The sequence below is a fragment of the Cololabis saira genome, chromosome 6 (assembly GCF_033807715.1).
Source record: "Cololabis saira isolate AMF1-May2022 chromosome 6, fColSai1.1, whole genome shotgun sequence".
NCBI classification, from domain to species: Eukaryota; Metazoa; Chordata; class Actinopteri; order Beloniformes; family Belonidae; genus Cololabis; species Cololabis saira.
This window is the reverse complement of record NC_084592.1, coordinates 40,669,555-40,688,507: the sequence shown is the minus strand read 5'-3', so window position 1 is coordinate 40,688,507 and position 18,953 is coordinate 40,669,555. Positions and strand designations below refer to the sequence as shown.

The window sequence follows — 18,953 nt, the reverse complement described above, 5'->3', positions numbered from 1 at the left end:
ATGTAATAATAGAAGTAATTATAATGCATAGTATTACATTATCGTTACTTTACTATAATACTACAATATAATAGAGAACAATAGACAGCAATGGTATAACAATATACTTGAATAACTATATAAGAGTAGATATGCTGTATATTGGTTCATATATTTACCTCCAATTATATACATAAAGTTTACTATAAATCTATATATCGACATATCTACATGTAACTATAAATCAGTATATATTACAGTAATAGAGATATAGATACACAAATACTGTACGTATAATACAACTCAATATATTCATATACATACTTACACATAACATATCTATATCCATAATATATATCTATATATCTACATATATTAATAAATTTACATATCTACATGTTTATTTGCATCTGTATTTTGAATAGAATGTTTCTTGGATGGAAACTTCAGCCACGGCTGAAGTTTCCATCACACGTTATTAGAGTGATGGGTGGATGGTCTCGGCACTGCGCAGGTCTGACCCTCGGAGGAAGGTGAAACCCTGACACCAGCCCTCTGATCAGGGAGGGAAACAGCTGAACTGCACCAGAGGCCTAAAGAGGGGGTTGCAGGTTCCTGCTCGGTGCATCAGTCGGTCCACGGCAGCTCGCCTCCAGACGCATCAGAAAGCAGCAGCAGCAGCAGAGGAGAGACGAGTGTTTGCACCGACAGAGCAGCCATGGATACGCTGAGGACAGGTGAGCTGGTGCTGCTGGTGCTGCTCGTGCTGCTGGGGCCAGTTTCCTGTCGAGGTGAGTGGAGCCAACACACTTCAAACCTCATTTACTGAGATGGAAAATTAAAAAAAAAGACATCTGGGGTTGAACAGTGAGGAAACCAACTTTCATCAGGTGGTTTTAACACAGACACAGAAAAACTCAGGACTTGAATTTAAAACTTTTATTTCAATGTTTAAATGTAACTATTTGAATGAATGAAGTTTATTCAGTCATGACAACACAAAACACAAAACCAAAAAGAACTGTGCACAGCATTAACATTTCATACAAAACCAATAATCATGTGTTGAACAATGACTGAAAAGGCATAGGCTGAAACAAACTGCTTATAAAAGCCTATCCTATATTACCAACTTTCTTTTTGTGGCTACCGACCTCCAGAAAACCATAAAGAGAATAGAAAAGCAAAGAAACAACAGAAAAGCAAAGAAACATTTACAGATAGTCAATCGCACTTATTTGCTTATTTCAACTATTTTAAGGGATTTCTACGTCAAAGCTTCACATTTCCACCTGGAGTTGTTGCTGCTTTTACTTTAAACTACAGCTTGTGGCGTCTTCGATAACTGTGATTTTCCATCACAGTTATCAGTTATCTGTGTGACAGTTAGAGGCGAGGTCGAGCGTTTTTCCTCAGTCAGCACTTTCTGGGATGGAAACAACGAGGTTCTGTTTTCATGTGACAGATTTTTCCATCAGTTATCTGTGACACCAGAAACCCAGATACAGCAACGCTTCTGTGAGTCTTCTGACTACTAATGAACCAGAATTAAAGGGTTTTCCACCACGTAAAACTGTTCATCTCTCAGTTGGTTATTATAATATTATTAAAACCGATACTGTGATTCACAGATAAAGAGAATACCAGTATTCTAAATATAAAAAGATGTTGTGTCTGGATTTGGATTTTTGTGATCAGAAGGCTTTTGTGGTTTCAATCAAAGTTTTATCTCACAGTTAAAGGGGCTGAAAAAAATTGTGTGTGTACATATATATATATATATATATATATATATATATATATATATATATATATATATATATATATATATGTAAACCCTTTCAAGTCCTGTCAAGTGTTTGAGGCGCGTTACTGTGATGAAAGAATTACACAAAGAGCGACGGCGTAAAGAAACAATCTGCCTCCAGAAACTTGTGTGAGCAAATATTAAAGATGTATTTTTTACTCCGTTTCTGCAGAAACACGCACACGTTTTCATGCATCTCATTAAATATTGAATATTTTTCTCAATTCCTTCCACATTCACCGGGTTGAGTCTGCGAAAATCCATAATTATTGATCAAGAAAAGCGTTAAATGAGAAGAGATTAATTAATACTCACAATGAATAATATCCTAAACCTCTAAATGTAAAATGTATTTATGCAGCACATTTATAAACATCGGTCGGCCAAATGGTGCTGCACAAATAAAAGTACACAACAACAATAAAACACATGCAAATAGCACGAGAAAAGGACTTAGTTGACTTAATTAAAGGCTGAGAAAAGATGAGTTTAGTGCAGATTTAAAAACCTGCAGACCTCCGACAGGTCTGTGAGCTGAGGAGCAACACCAACGTGACTTAAAAACAAGCAATAGCATTTTAAATCAGTCCTGAAAGGAACTGGAGAGGACAGGACAGGAGTGATGTGGTCTTCCACTTTTTATTACCCTTTAAAGCAGCTTTAAGAACAAAAACTCATCTTTTTAATTACTGTTTAACTGTAAAATGTGCCGACTCACCTTAATGCAGCTATTCATGAATATTTGTTCTAATTTACGTTCTAATGGAGAGTTATTACCTGAGAATCATCCATCCATCCATCCATCCATCCATCCATCCATCCATCCATCCATCCATCCATCCATCAATCCTGGAACATCTGGACGGATCAGCAGTCATCTGTGTCCCTGTGGAAAATCAGCCTCTTGTCTGTTTTCTTTTATAATCAGTTTTTCTCCAGTCCAGTAGTGATGTCCGGATCAATACTGAAATATCGATACTTCCAATACCAGATCTGTTCGCTCTAAAAATTGATTCTCAAACTAAAATATCAATTATTTTGATAGTAATTTGTGGTAATGTATATTGCTAACAGGAATACGGTGGAAAGTAACTAAATTATTCAGATTTTGTGTAAATGACTCGCTGCTGGTTGGAACTACTTTTTTCATTTTCATAGTAGTCCTTATTTTTGTTTATTATTCTTTTATTTATTTTAATGGTTTAATGGTTTAATGGTTAGGATCTTTTTTTAGTGATGGAAACACCTTTTTCAAACATTCTGGTTTTTCTGTTGTTGTAACAGCTCGGCTGTATCGTGAAAGAGGCCGCTACCTCAATACACTTCTGACTTTAAAATAAATAGCTAAATAAGTGACTCTGATGTCTTGTATTCTTAAACTATCTAAAATAGACCAATTTTTTTAGATTTACCGGCACATTAGGTGTATTTACTAGTGGTGGGACTCGAAAAAAATTAATCTAATTAATTAGAGACTTTGTAATTAATTAATCGCAATTAATCGCATATCAATATTTGACACGAGAAGCAACATTCTTCAATTTAAATGGATTTTGGTATATGGCTGAATCACATAATATCACATAAATGAGCTTAAAAAATAAACTAGACTAAATTGTCGAACTAGGAGCATCGTCTGTGCTCGCTGCAACATGTTTGGCATTGAGGTGGTAGCGGAGGCTGGAAGATCCGCTGATTGGCAAATTCTTTCTTGCACAATTTGCACACAACTGTGCTTTTATCCAGGTTTCCACTCTGTAGTTTTTTAAAACTAAAATTTCCGCTGACCGAACCCAGCAACGACTTCCCAGTATTGTGCATCAGTATTACAGGAAACTTATACCGGGAACTCGTGGAATGAGAAACATTCCGCACTGTTTGGAGTGCAAAAGTAAATTGCGATTAAATGCGTTATTTTTTTTTTGTTGCGTTATTTTCCTGTAATTAATTAATCGTAATTAACGCGATAAAGTCCCAGCCCTAGTATTTACACAATGTATCGATATCGAATCGGTGTCGCTGATATCAGCCTGAATTTTACTCAATATCGGATCGGAAAGGAAATCGGCGGTATCGAACATCACTAGTGTTTCAGATGATGCAGCTCAGAATTCAGGACTTTGAAAGGTGAAACAAGAAAAATAATAACGAAAGAAGAGATGGAAAATATGTGCAAAACAAAAATGGATAAATCAAAAGGGATTTCAGTAAAATATATGTATATCAATAAGTAATATAGTAATTTTATTAATTTAAAGCCAATTTGATTGAAAAAAATGATAGATGAATGATCTACTTATCTTTAACTTTCTGATTTGAAATTAAGAGTTTAAAAAACAGCATATAAAGTGATATCAGCAGTGCAGAAATGTGCATCAATTTTAAAACAAAGCAATAAATTAGCTTTTCTAACATTTTAATAAAATAGCGCTGCTTAGATAAATTAAATGGCATATTTCTGATAAAGAGACGAGTCTTCACACCGCACACAAACGTCCCTCATCAACGGAAAGAAAATGAGATTGGGCAAATAAGAAAGATAAATGAATATAACATGAGCACATAATTGTGCATAATTATCTCGTCAGGACTCATGAAGCAGGTCAGCTGTTCTTTTAGATTTGATTAGTTTAAATCAATCTTCAGCGTTTTCAGTCAATACCATCTATAAATGATAGAAACTGATGTCAGAGGCATAAATAATAAAAGATGCTGCCACTTCTCACAGAAGATGGCTCTTTCTTCTTTTGCCTTTTATTTGTTTAAAAGGATTAAAAACTTGTAGAAATGTAGTTTGAGAATTTGTTTTTAATTAAATAATTTGAGACCCTCCCTCCTCTTTTGGCTCTGTGTTTTCAAGTTAAGATGCTGAAAACAAGATAAACTTGAAGATAAAAACCCACATCCTCCTTTCTTCCCCTAAACGCGGCTTCTCAAAGCTCGTGAGCCGACCGGCCGCGTCGGGGCGGGAGGTCAGTTGGTTCATCAAACTCCTCACAAGCAGAGGTGTCTTCAGTATTCACATTCATTACTCAGGTAGAAGTATAGATACTAGAGTTTAAAAATACTCCTGTAGAAGTTGAAGTATCAACTCAAGTTTTTTACTCAAGTAAAAGTATAAAAGTACTGGTTTCAAAACTGCTTAAAATATAAAAGTAAAAGTAATGTAAGGGGGAAAAAGCCATTAAGGACAAAAGCCATTGAAAATGAATGCATCTTAGTATAATGCAAATATATTAAAGAAGCATATATGTGTACTATTGAGCATTAACATGTGTTTCAGAGAGCAGGAGATATGATGACGAGTTGCCTATAAGTATTGTAATGGTGCAAAAAGTCAAACTTCAGAGGCATGTTATCATTTATCCTAACCTTTATTGGAATGTACATCCAAGTTTAGTTGCAGGAATCTGAGGGAACGGATGTAAGAACAAAACTGGACAAGAACATCTGAAACAACCACAACCAAATTCACTCTATCCGGATGGAGCAATTTAACTGGATAGTTTTTTTTTAAAGGCCGAAATGAAATAGAGTAACAAGGCTTTTTTTAAAATGTAAGGAGTAAAAAGTACAGATAATTGCGTGAAAATGTAAAAAGTAAAAAGTCGTCTGAAAAATAATTACTCCATTGAAGTATAGATAACCAACATTTCTACTTAAGTAAGGTAACGAAGTATTTGTACTTCGTTACTTGACACCTCTGCTCACAAGACACCTTAAATAAATTAAATGTATATTATTATTAGGAGAAAGCCTGTAAACCTGTTTCCTGCCTTTTTAAAACGTCTAACACATTAGTTTGTTTGTGTTAAAGTGTACATGGGTGAAGATTTAAAAAGAAACAGCACAGAAACAGGAGCTCCAGACTTAGTTGCCATGGCGACGTGTCAGCCACCCGTGTTTTTTAATTGAAGCTGCAGAACACGACACTTTTAGACGGGTAAAAATAGTCCAGGACGCGAGGAAACGTCTCATCCTGAAGAGGCTTCAGACGACGTGCCGGTTGAGTTCTCGAGAACCATCAAGGCCGTCTTCGCTCTCGCAGCTCGGCTTCTGTCACGACCAGAAACCTCACAGCAGCCCACCGCGCTCACAGGAAGCACCCGGGTTTATACTTCCTGTTGGAGGGTCTTGGCCTGCTTTCTCACATGTTTCAGCGCCACTCTGTTTTTCCACGCAGACACACAAACATGTCCGTTTGTAGCTTCTTCTGTTCTGTCGGTTTTGACGGTTGCTAAAAGGCTCGCGGCGACTGACTCGTTTCAACTCGAAGAAAGTAATTCAGTGTTTTGTTTTAAGCAGTAGCCTACTCGAGTTGTAAAGAAAAATCAGGGGGGATGGTGGATTTTATCATATGGGGACAGATAATTTGTGCTGATTACAAATAATATAATATATTACAAATAATAGCACTGACCAAAACACCTGCAGAAATACTGCAGGAATGACATAGCAGCAGTTAAATGCTGCCTTCTGTAAGCTTTCCACTGGGCTTACATCAAATACATCAAAACACAACAATAAAAAACACTTTTCTGAACTTATCAATATGATTCTGTCCTTCACAGGATAAGTAAAATGGATCACTGCAAAAACGCAAAAACTTAACAAGAATATTTGTCTTATTTCTAGTTAAAATGTCTCATTTTAGTAAAAAAAATCAGCCTCACATCAAGCAGCTGATCTACTAACAACAACCCAGGCAGGACAAATGAAAACATACAGAGTGGGCTGACCCTTCTAAAGCCGAGGATACACCAACCCGACGTCGCCCGCTGTCGGCCGACTGCTGTGTCGCGTCGCCTGTGTCGGGCTGGGTCGGGCTCAAAAAGAAGCACTTGAACACACCGCAAAGACGACACCCAACGGCCGACTAGCACGTACGTTCTGAGCAGTCTGTGTTTCAATTTGCTGCGATGTCTTCGGAGAAGAGCCGCCAGTCCGGGGGAGGAGCAGCAGCAGCTCAGATCGCCAAGTCAACCTGCCGTCGTCCCGAGGAGAAACCTGCAGCTCTGTGGAGAATTACCGCTGGCTGAAATAAATCATTTAGGAAGATAAATGTTGGTTTAATAGATGAAATCTAACAGTTGCAGCTACACCTGTTAAGAAATTTGCTCCGAAAATTTCGATATTTCTGCCTGCCGGCTCGGGAGCTGATTTATGGTTCCACGTTAAATCGACGCAGAGCCTACGGCGTAGGGTACGGCGTAGGGTACGGCGTAGGGTACGGCGTAGGGTACGGCGTAGGGTACGGCGTAGGGTACGGCGTAGGGTACGGCGTAGGGTACGGCGTAGGGTACGGCGTAGGGTACGACGTAGGGTACGGCGTAGGGTACGGCGTAGGGTACGGCGTAGGGTACGCCGCGCGTCGCCGCGTAACCTACGCTGTAGGCTCTGCGTTGGTGTAACGCAGAACCATAAATCAGCCTTTATTCTGGCGAGCTTTGAAAAAGACTTTGCAACAACAGGAAAGCGAGTGATTATATACAGTCACTGAGTGAATATTATGAAAGTAAAATATATATTTCTCGTTAGAAAATGTAATCAAAATGCATTTTTATGCAGAAACTAACTCAAAATATTGATTTTATTCACTAAAAAATAAGAAATGCCCGCCATGTTGTTTTTTTTTTTATTCAGTCCGCAAATGACGACGAAAAGCATTCTGGGAAATTCTGGGAACAGCCAATCACAGAGTGAGCTGTTTGACCGATCGCCGACGCCGATTCAAAATGTCGAATCGGCTGAAAAGCTGCTGACGGGCGCCAGACCTGTGGCGACGTGCGGGACACACCGGGGAAACTAGGCCGACAGACGCGCACCGACGCCCATCGACGGCCCGACGGCCGAAAGTCGGCTTGGTGTGTCAGGGCCCTAACAGATAAACCTGTAAAAAAAGATACCCCCCCCCCAAAAAAAAAAAAAACAATGTATTCACTCATCCAAAACCCAACAAATGAATGCAAACATTTGAATGATATGAACACACAAAATCATGATAATGTGGAGAACAGGGCTTAGTGAAAAGGGAGAGGAGCAGCCTTTTCACATGGTCAATATCTTGTGGGAGGACCCACGACTGAAGCTTTCTGACACCAGGCAGCACATTTGTCTACAGAGTGTCTTCAGATTTTATTGTAGCTGCATCAGACACAGCGGAGCAGCTCCAGACCATCACCGAGCCTCCTCCGTGTTTCACAGTAACACTGATGGACCGTGACCTTGGAGTTCACCTTCAATCTCTTTGGAGGTTGTTGTGGACTCTTTGGTTTCCATCCGTATTATTAATCAGTTTGGTTCCATGCACATCTAAATCCAGCTATTGGCAACAATCTAGCTGAGGATTAAACTGGGGTTTCAGAGAAATCCAAGTAAACATGCGTGAGAAGACAATCGATTATGCACTTCTGCATTGGCGTTCTTCCGGTTCCTTCTTTGTTGTTCGTCTCCTTCTTCTCCTTCTGTGTTGATATTCTTGTTTTTGCGGTGTCGTCACTTCCAGAAGGGGCGGTCCCGGGGCGGTCAGTAGCTCGGCTAAGCGTGGGTTGGTATACATGCAGGAATTATCTGGCCCCCCCTTTTCTCCTTCATTTTATTATAATTAATTATCTTGTGTTTCTGTCTTGTTTTTGTCTCTCTTACGTTAGTTAGTCTGTAACTGTGTTTTGCTGCTATCTACCTAAAACAGGTCTCAATGAGGTTTTACCTGGATAAATAAAGGTTAATAAAAAAAAAGCCCTCGTGTTTCTCCAGGTTCCTTTGTTCCTTTTCTTCCTGATGTCGCCCTCGTTGGGGAGGGCTACATCGATCCTAGCTCTGTCATTCTCCACCACCTGGGAAGGTGTTTCCCCTTTGAAACCTCGGGGTCTCCAGCCCATAATCTGCACAGATGTTTCTGTAAACAACACCAGCTACTTGGTTCTGGTCTTCCATATGTTCTTTCCTTGCCAGTATTAGTGATGTGAGGATCGATACTGAAATATCGATACTTCTGATACCAGATCTGTTTGCTCTATAATTGATTCTCAAATGAAAATATCGATACTTTTGATAATAATTTGTGGTAATGTACAGGACTGTCTCAGAAAATTAGAATATTGTGATAAAGTTCTTTATTTTCTGTAATACAATTAAAAAAACAAAAATGTCATACATTCTGGATTCTTTACAAATCAACTGAAATATTGCAAGCCTTTTATTATTTTAATATTGCTGATTATGGCTTACAGTTTAAGATTAAGATTCTCAGAATATTCTAATTTTTTTAGATAGGATATTTGAGTTTTCTTAAACTGTAAGCCATGATCAGCAATATTAAAATAATAAAAGGCTTGCAATATTTCAGTTTATTTGTAATTAATCCAGAATGTATGACATTTTTGTTTTTGTAATTGCATTACAGAAAATCACAATATTCTCATTTTCTGAGACAGTCCTGTAAATCATTAACAGGAATATGGTGGAAAGTAACTAAACTATTCAGATTTTGTCTAAATGACACATTGCTGGTATACTTTAAAAAAATGTTTAAGGTAGTTCTTATTTTTGTTTATTATTCTCTTATTTATTTAAATCATTATTTTACTTAGGATCTTTTTTTAGTGATGAAAACACCTTTTTCCAGCTCGGCTGTATTGTGAATGAAGCCGCTACCACATTATACTTCTGTAAATAAATAGCTAAATGAGTGACTCTGATGTCTTGTATTAAGGTATCTAAAATACCAAATTTTTTGATTTATCGGGCACATTAGGTGTATCGGAATTGAATCGGTATTGCTGATACCATCCTGAATTTTACTCAATATCAGATTGGAAAGGAAATCAGTGGTATTGAACGTCACTAGCCGGTATCTTAGGCCCTGCTGTTAGGTGGTGGACCTGTTTACACCGTCTGGACCAGTAGATCCAGGCCTCTACTGCTCTGGAGGTCGAGCTTTGCTCCTGTCAGAGCTGGGTAGTAACGAGTTACATTTACTCCGTTACATTTACTTGAGTAAGTTTTGGGAAATGTTGTACTTTTAGGAGTAGTTTTGAATCACTATACTTTTTACTTTTACTTGAGTAGATTTGTGAAGAAGAAACTGTTACTCTTACTCCGCTACATTAGGCTACGTTGAGCTGTTACTTTTCTTTTATCCCTTTTATCCGCGTACGCGTCAATCTCATGACATCACTGGGTGATTCTTTGGGAAAAATGTTTGTTTTTGCATGTTTTGTCACATTTACACAGACTCAAACACACACAGAGTTTCTATGAGTTCATGGGCTTGTTCTAGTTCTGCCTGGTTAAAAAAGAAAAGTACAAAGGCTTGAAATTTTGTGCTACTTGTGCTTACCGGTAAAAAAAATTTTATTCTGTTATTATTCTATTTATTTTATTATTTATTAAAGTACTTGAATTTACTTTTAGATTATTTTAATTAAAGCTATTTTTTATTAATTTTTTATCAATTTTTATTTATTTTATTGATTTAATTTGCCTGAAGATGATTATTTTGTACTTTTGTCTGTTTGAATGGTTGTGTTAAAAAAATAAATCAGACGTTACTCGACAGTTACTCAGTACTTGAGTAGTTTTTTCACCAAGTACTTTTTTACTTTTACTCAAGTAATTATTTGGATGACTACTTTTTACTTCTACTTGAGTCATATTATTCTGAAGTAACAGTACTTTTACTTGAGTACAATTTTTGGCTACTCTACCCAGCTCTGGCTCCTGTGCAGCCAAGATTAGCCCCTCTGTGCTGTCTGTCAGTCCCACCCTCCCTAGGCCCGGTTTCCCTGATTATGTGTGTATTCTTGAGGAAATTTAAGGGCTTACTGCTTCTCAGTTATTGATCATTAATCCAGTTTGTGTTGTTCTACGTGAACATATGTTATGTGAGTCTGTATTACCTACGCAGGCTGTGTCTCGCTAGTTAAAATGAGCGGATGATCAGTTCAAAACCACAGAGATCACTCAGACCGGTGGTCTTCACAGAGGACCTGCAACCACAGCATCAACACATCGGTCGCCATGGAAACCTGCACATCACACGAATAACGTAGAACAACACAGGAACTGGACTGCAGCCTTTATCTGCTTCGACTGCAGGCAGATGTTTATCGTCGAGCAGCATCGCTGAGGTTTCTTATCGCGTCCAAATTCTCTTCAAAGCAAACTCAGGAAGATACGAGCTTGCATGCAGATCTGTATTTGTTTATTTGACTTTAAAGCAAATTTTGAATTATAACAAGTGAATCTGCAAAAGACCAGTTCACTTCTCAACTCAATCTTTATTTATATAGCAGTTTAAAACAACCAATGTTGACCAAAGTGCTATAACCTACAGTTAAAAAACAGCTGAATGAAGTATACAAGGCATATATTACAAAGATTAAATAAATAGAATAAAATGAGTACAAAATACAAGAACAAATAAAAATAAGAGTAAAATAATTAATAAAAAAAACATGTTTTAATCAAAATGTAATTAAATAAAATAAATAAATAACCTAAATTAAAATAAAATTAAAATAAAATAAATAAAAATAAAATAAAATACACTCATCTCTCATCTCATCTCACTCTCACTCTCACGCACTCAGTAAGATAATACTGATAAAATACAATAAAATAAAATTAAATTAAATTAAATTAAAAACAATTAAATTAAATTAAATTAAGATAAAATAAATTAAGATAAAATAAAATACAATTAAATTAAGATAAAATAAAATAAAATAAAATACAATTTTTTTTTTTTGCCAGAATCCAGTAAAACGAATCAAAAGCCTGGGAGAAAAGGTGTGTTTTTAAAGTTGATTTAAAAACCTCAAGTAGCTAAAGATCGAACATGAAACGGCAGGTTATTCCAGAGTCTCAGGGCCGCCACCGCCACAAAGACTCTGTCACCTCTGGTCTTCAGTCATGTTTTGGGGGCGACCAGCTGATTGGAGGATCTCACTGACCCGGCAAGGTTGTGGGTGTTGAGGAGCTCAGTCAAATAATCGGGGGCTCGTCCATTAAGAGGTTTAAAAACAATCAATAAAATGTTAAAATCCATTCTCACAGCAACATGGAGCCAGTGCAGGACCGGGGATGTGTGGTCATGCTTACGCCAGAATAAAGAGAGTTGCAGTAATCCAGTCTGGTGTTAGTAAAAGCTGGATTACAGTATCCAAACATCCTTTTACTTTTGATAAAATCCTTAAATGATAAAAACAGTTTTTTATAACTGAGCTGACTTCTTGGCCATCATCAAATATCACTAAGATTCTTGTCTCCTCACACGATGAGAGCGGCCTGTTTACGTGACAGCGACTGGCCTTCTCGAGTCCAGTAAAGGGAATAAAAGCTCCTCTCTTGCTGTGCGTCTGTTTTCGCAGATAACTTCTTCACGGAGCCGGTTATTTGCTACTTCCTGGACGGGTTCCTGTTCATCTACTGCATCACCGCCACGGCGCTCTTCTTCAGGGAGAAGGTGAGAAGCTTCGATGGCGGCGTTGGTCTCCAGATTTAAACACCAGCTGAGAAAAGAAGCTCTTTTATCAGCTTTGGTCTGTGGTTACCGTCAGTTCGAGTTGTAAAAAACAATCAGGGGGGATGGTGGATTTTATCATATGGGGACAGATAATTTGTGCTGATTACAAATAATATAATATATTACAAATAATAGCACTGACCAAAACACCTGCAGAAATACTGCAGGAATGACATAGCAGCAGTTAAATGCAGCCTTCTGTAAGCTTTAAATATCCACTGGGCTTACATCAAATACATCAAAACACAACAATAAAAAACACTTTTCTGAACTTATCAATATGACTCTGTCCTTCACAGGATAAGTAAAATGGATCACTGCAAAAACTCAAAATCTTAACAAGAATATTTGTCTTATCTCTAGTTAAAATGTCTCATTTTAGTAAAAAAAAATCTTATTACACTTAAAACAAGACTCATCACTGGAAAAAACAACAATTTTCACCTGTTTCAAGTAGATTTTCACTTGAAATAAGTAGAAAAATCTGCCAGTGGAACAAGATTTTTTTGCTTGTAATGAGAAGATAAATCTTGTCCCACTGGTAGATTTTTCTACTTATTTCAAGTGAAAATCTACTTGAAACAGGTGAAAATTGTCAAATAAGTTATTTTTCTGGTGATGACTCTAAATGTTGAAATAGCAGTAAAACCACATTCATTGATGAAATGACATAAGGGATGGAAAGGGGGGATGGCAGTTTTACTGGGGGGATGATTTGGACCGTTTTTATTTCAGGGGGGATGCCATCCCCCTCATCCCCCCTCATCCCCCCTCAACTCCAGTACTGGTTACCGTGGTAACTGATTAAGATGATCAACTGATTCCCAAAAGAACTGATAACAAGCTTCTGATTGATAAATGTTTGTTTTCTGCTCCAGTTTTCCTTCATCCCAGCTGAAGAAGGAACTGTAAGTCTCCAACTTTCAGATAATCTCCATCTACGTCTGGTTGTATCTGCTCTCAGTTTATATTTCAGGCTTTTTGTTTCCACATTCAAGTTTAATTTTGTTTGTTTTTCCTTATAAAGGCGGGGGAAAAGGAAGGTATATACCAGGTGAGGTTTCTCTGCACAGATGGAGTGAAACTCTGCTGCTCACATGAGATGTATTTATGGATTATTGTCTTTTCCAGGAACTGGAGAGACCCGGGAACGATGTTTATCAGGTGCTCGATCAGAAAAAACCAAAAGTGGGTGACGACCTTCACCGGGAGACTGTTTAACGGCCTGGTCCCCCCAAAGTTCTGCCGTCCTAATTCTCTGTTCAATGTTTTTTTCTGTTGTAGAAAAAAGGCGGCAAGAAAAACAGAGCCAAGGTAAGATGGGTTTACTAACGCTCGGGTTCGACTTGACTCATGAATCCTGAGATAGAAAAATATCAAGATTTCACAACTGTGAAGGTTCCTGAAGTTCTTCATAGGTTTTTAAAAACTAATTTTCTCAGAATTGGGTTCAAATTTGTGCTGAAGTTTGATTTGAAGATACAACTATTACATATAATCCTGAAAAGGGACCATTATTATTATTATTATTATTATTATTGCTGGTGTGGTAGACATGCGGTGCGTCCGAAATGCCATACTAAACAGTATATACTAAAAGGTATACTTAAGTATACTTAAGTTCGGCACACTTTTGAGTAAATATCAGTAGTGTGCATTAATCCTGGCGTACTATTAAGAGCGCACACTTCATGCCGTTGGGAGGGGGAGTTGTTACCATGGTAACAACTCCTGTCACTCCTGGCAGCAGTAGCAGCACCGCTATGCTCTTTCCTGTTTATTCTGGCCCAAACAAGATGACATTATAGAATATTATTAAATACGAATATTATAATATTAATATTATATAATAATATTATTATACTTAATATTATACTTATGACATATACGTATCTTAGCTTAGAGGAGGCGCCACTTTCAAATCTTGCTAGCTCTCAGAAGTTGCATATTGCAACTTTAGCAACCAAACACAGCTGCATTGCATTGTGGGAAGTTTCGGCTCGGCTAGTGTCCATCAATCCACACTAAAAAAATTATCCGGAATGAGTATGGATAGAGCATACTATTGAGTACGTAGCCTACTAATGTTTCGGACGCACTAAAAAATCTCGCACACTCATTTTGCATACTCATTAGGGTGGAAGTATGCGATTTCGGACACAGCCATGGTCTCTGTTGTACCTGGGTCTAGTCTGGTGAAGTATTACGTCATAATCCATAACAGTTCATATCAATAGCTCCTTCTGAAATTCCATCCTTCCACCTGTATGTAAGAATTTTTTTAGTGCGTCCGAAACATTAGTACGTACACAATAGTATGTACTATCCATACTCATTCCGGAGAAATGTATTAGTGTGGATTGATGGAAGCTAGCTAAGCAGAAACTTCCCCACAATGCAATGCAGCGGTGTTTGGTTGCTAAGTAATACGCAGATCGTATAAGTATAATATAAGTATAATATTATATAATAATATTATAATATTCGTATATAATATTATATAATGTCATCTTGTTTTCGGCCAGGATAAACGGGAAAGAGCGGAGCGGTGCTGCTACTGCTGCTGTGACAGGAGTTGTTACCATGGTAACAACTCCCCCTCCCAACGGCAGGAAGTGCCGTGTGGCTCTGAATTAATGCAGACCACTGATATTTACTCAAAACTGTGCCGAACTTAAGTATACTTTTTGAGTATATACTCTTTAGTATGGCATTTCGGACGCACCGAATAACTTCAGATGATTGTTTTTTGATTCAGTTTACTTAAATGTGGGTTTTTAGTGGAGCTGCGTGACGTCATTATGAAGTTCTGTGTAGTTTTAAAAAGCAAACCAGCCGCTCAGGCTCACTTCACTTCACTTTATTAATTTGTCCCCTGAAGGGCGATTAGGTTTGCAGCAGATATGAACATTCAGTGAGTATCTTCGTCCCTGCGATTAGATTGCACCTGAGAATTAAAAAATTTCGTCCAGACTGCTGAACTTCACCCCAGCAACTTTAGAAGCAACACGCACAATTCTCCTCAAGGTCTAAAATTAAGAAGTTCATAATAAAGTTCTTAAGTGAAATTCCTCAATATTTTCTTAAGAACCGTCTTAAAAACTGTCATTTCTTACGAATTTCTTATTTTTCCTACTTAAGAACTTCTTAAAATATGTCATTGCATTGCACGCGCCAACAAACAACGTTTATACAGGTAGTTTGGTCTTAACCGTCAGTCACTAAACATGGAGAAGGAGAAAAAGAGATGCAGGAACTTTTCAAGGTTATGGTGGATGAGATTAATGTGCAAAAAAAATACTTTTGGGGAAAATTTGAGAACTTTTATTTCAAGAATACCATTTATTCTTAAGTTTTTTCTTAAGAAGTTGAGAAAATACTTAGAACTTTTTTGGAGAATATGACTTCTCTTTTTTCTTCTTAAAACTGAACTTAAGAAAAAAATTACACTTTAGAAGATTTCTTTTCTTAAGAATGTTTTGTGAATCCGGCCCCAGGTTAAGTAGTGTAGCTGTGGCATCTTGTACACCTCTGTTACCTCTGTAAGCAAATTGGAGAGCGTCCAGTAAGTGCTCAGTTTTGTTTCATCACAGTGGAGGTCAAGGCCACAAGCCGAAAATCATTCAGTGTGGTGGGATTTTTAATTTTGGCCACGGGCACCACTACATAGACTGCTCCTCTCACTGACGTCAGATTGAATTAAATGGTGTAGTTTTCTGTCCTGGTGAGATAAAACCGTGAACTTGTCTCTGCAGAAGAAGGCGGACCAGCAGAGGAGCACGGACCAGCCAGAGCCCGGTATCGCTCTGCAGACTCTCGCCCCGCGCTGACGGACCGCTGTTCTGCCAATTTCTGCTGCTTTGCCAAAAAATTCTACCTAAGGGTTTTCTACCTTTGTAGAGCTACAATTTTACTGTGTTTTACTCCCTAGCCCACGTCCTTCCCCCCCAAGTGGTCCTTGTCGCTTGCCAGGCCGTCATTGTAAATAAGAATGTGTTCTTAATGACCTGCCTGGTTAAATAAAGGCGAATGACTGATGAATATCAAATAAAGCTTGTTTTTTTTTCTCCTTATCGTATAATGTTCACAAAGTGTAATTCATGTCATGGGTAGTGTATTTTGAAGGATCAAATACTCAACATCCCATATTACTGGTTTTACTGTGGAAGTAATTACTTTTCTTTGTCTTTTGGATGTGAAAATGTGATATTTCTTTCTCACTTTTATGCTGTAAGACAACATGTTATCTATTTTTTGTTATGTCCAGTAATAAAAAAATGTATTAAAAAAATGTAAAACTAACTTCATACGGATGTTTCAGAAGGTCAAATACATTCAGTGTTGACCCCGAACCCCCTAAAACAGGGTTGTCAAACTCATTTTGCTTGGCGGGCCGGATTTGACCAATTTTTTTCTCGCGGGCCGCACGCTCAAAATAACAAAAACGGTGCAGAAAATCTTTTCTCTAATTCTTTTTTTTTTACTATTGTTATCTAATCCAATATCAGTTTAGTTAATTTTAAAGGAAATGTGCACTTTGTTTACACTCTAATTATGTAAAATATATTTCTTCAGGATCTTTTCTGAGAAATTTCTCGTTTTTTTCCAAATTATGTAAGATACTTTTAATATTTTACAAAGATAAACAGAAACATGTTTTTTTTTATTCTTCTCACCAGACTAGTGTTTTATTGGGCCAACGTTTCAGTCATCGACCTTTCTCAAGGCATCCTGGAGTTTTCTTTTTAAATTGGCTGCAGCTTTCCTCCTCTGACGCACCTTTCTGCATATCCGGTGTGCAAAGTTTTCTACTTTGGATAGGAAATTTAATTAAAAGCAAAATCTTTCTTTCTTTCTTTCTTTCTTTGTGATTTAGAGATTTTTCCAGTACAATTAAGTGTATTTATTTTTAAAAATTGGTGTGGATATTTACGCCAGTGGGCCGAAAAGGTCAGCACTTCTCTTTTAACTGTTTTACTTTGTCACTATCCTCGTATTCAAAACTGAAATTCTCCGAATAAATATCTTCTATCATCTTTTTTAGCAGTGATATTTTTCCTGCGAAAATATACAATAGTAGTCAGTTATTAAAAATAAACGACCGTCTACAAAGAAATAAAAATCGGCAAATGCATTCTAGAAAACTAAAAAAAAAAAATCGAAAACTGCTCCATTTGTGGAATAACGATGGATTTGTAGAAGAAATATTATCGGATATGCTGCGATTCATGGCAATTATTTATGCCTTCCTTTTTAGTAAATTAACATTTCGTTTTTTTGTGTTGGAAACTTCTCGCGGGCCGCATGAAAACCTCTCTCGGGCCGCATTCGGCCCGCGGGCCGCACATTTGACACCCCTGCCCTAAAACACATACATTTATGTGATCAGTACTTTCTGGGAGTCATAATATAGAGCGACTCGCAACAAAAGACAGATATATGTCAAAACACTTGGAAAATGGTTTAATGATGTTTACAACAAAAGAACTGTACAGTTACTGTAAAAGATTATCTTTGTATGTGTATAAAAACAAAACAAACAAAAATACAGCAGACAAATGCATCAAAACCCACTATGTATCCTGATTCACATACTTGAAACTCCTACACAATCTTTCAGTTCTAAACCTCCGTGAATGGAGGCTTTTTTTTTTTTTCCTTTTCATGATTTTTGTATTTTTTTTATCCTTTTTTTATTTATTTATTATTTTGTTATCAGATTAGAGCAGTGTCCCTCTCAGTGTTGTATTAAACGGTGGAAACCAAAACTCTACATTCGAGTCCTGGAAAGTCCATTATTATTATCATCATCATCATCAGTCTGCAGAGTAAGAAAAAGGGAAATAAAAGAGAACACATTCCTTAAGATGAGCCCAAGATTCCGATGTGAAGTGTTTTACAGAAAGAACTTCTTGAGATACACAGACTTAATAATATGTACATGGTTGGCATTTTTCTTTTTTCTTTTTTTAAATCTCGTTTTTTTTCCTCATCTTTTGTTGAAAGCCATGGTCACTTGGGCTGTGGACTGATAATCGCACACATGACACACCCAAAAACATACAAAAATACTATATTTTTTAACCTACCAAGAGTAAGACAGTTCTGCAATTAGTTCCATGCTGTGACAAAAAAGAAAAAAAAAAAGAAAAGAGGAAATAAAAGAAGAGGTTACAACAAACAAAGTAAAAACAGACGTTTTTCACGCAAGTTTTTCCTCAGGAATATACCAAAATATACATCTAAGCTTTGGAATTACTGAGACTAGGACTAAAGCCAGTGCTGGGTTTGTCTCTTAATACACATGCTGCAGGGAGGAAGTGGAGAGAAGACACTCAGACACACGGGACAGAGAGATTTCTTTGGTATCTGCATTTGTCAAAAGTCAAATATTTGGATTTTTGCTTTGGAAATAGCGCTTGCGAGGTCCTTGCGGCAACCTCACTCGGAGTAAAGCATTTACACAAAGTGTCACTGAAGCCCAATCGGCCCGGAGCCCGGGCCGGCGGGACACAGCCCATGCAGAGAGAAGGACCATGATGCATAGTGTCACAGCTGACCAGAGTCTGTAGTGAAGACAGGATGTGGAAGGGGAGGTGAGAGGAGGAAAAGGGATGTGTATTCCTCAAGACGGCAGGG

General features: G+C 37.5%; 1 protein-coding gene across 1 annotated transcript; it reads left to right on the top strand.

Annotated features, from left to right (window-relative positions):
- The first annotated feature begins 609 nt into the window (after window positions 1-609).
- On the top strand, window positions 610-13,535 carry LOC133445636 (T-cell surface glycoprotein CD3 zeta chain-like). The gene is made up of 5 exons (XM_061722959.1): window positions 610-770; window positions 12,160-12,254; window positions 13,193-13,222; window positions 13,342-13,368; window positions 13,446-13,535. Exons 1-5 carry the CDS (start codon window positions 698-700, stop codon window positions 13,533-13,535), a joined length of 315 nt encoding a protein of 104 aa, XP_061578943.1. The 5' UTR covers window positions 610-697.
- Window positions 13,536-18,953: the final 5,418 nt, after the last annotated feature.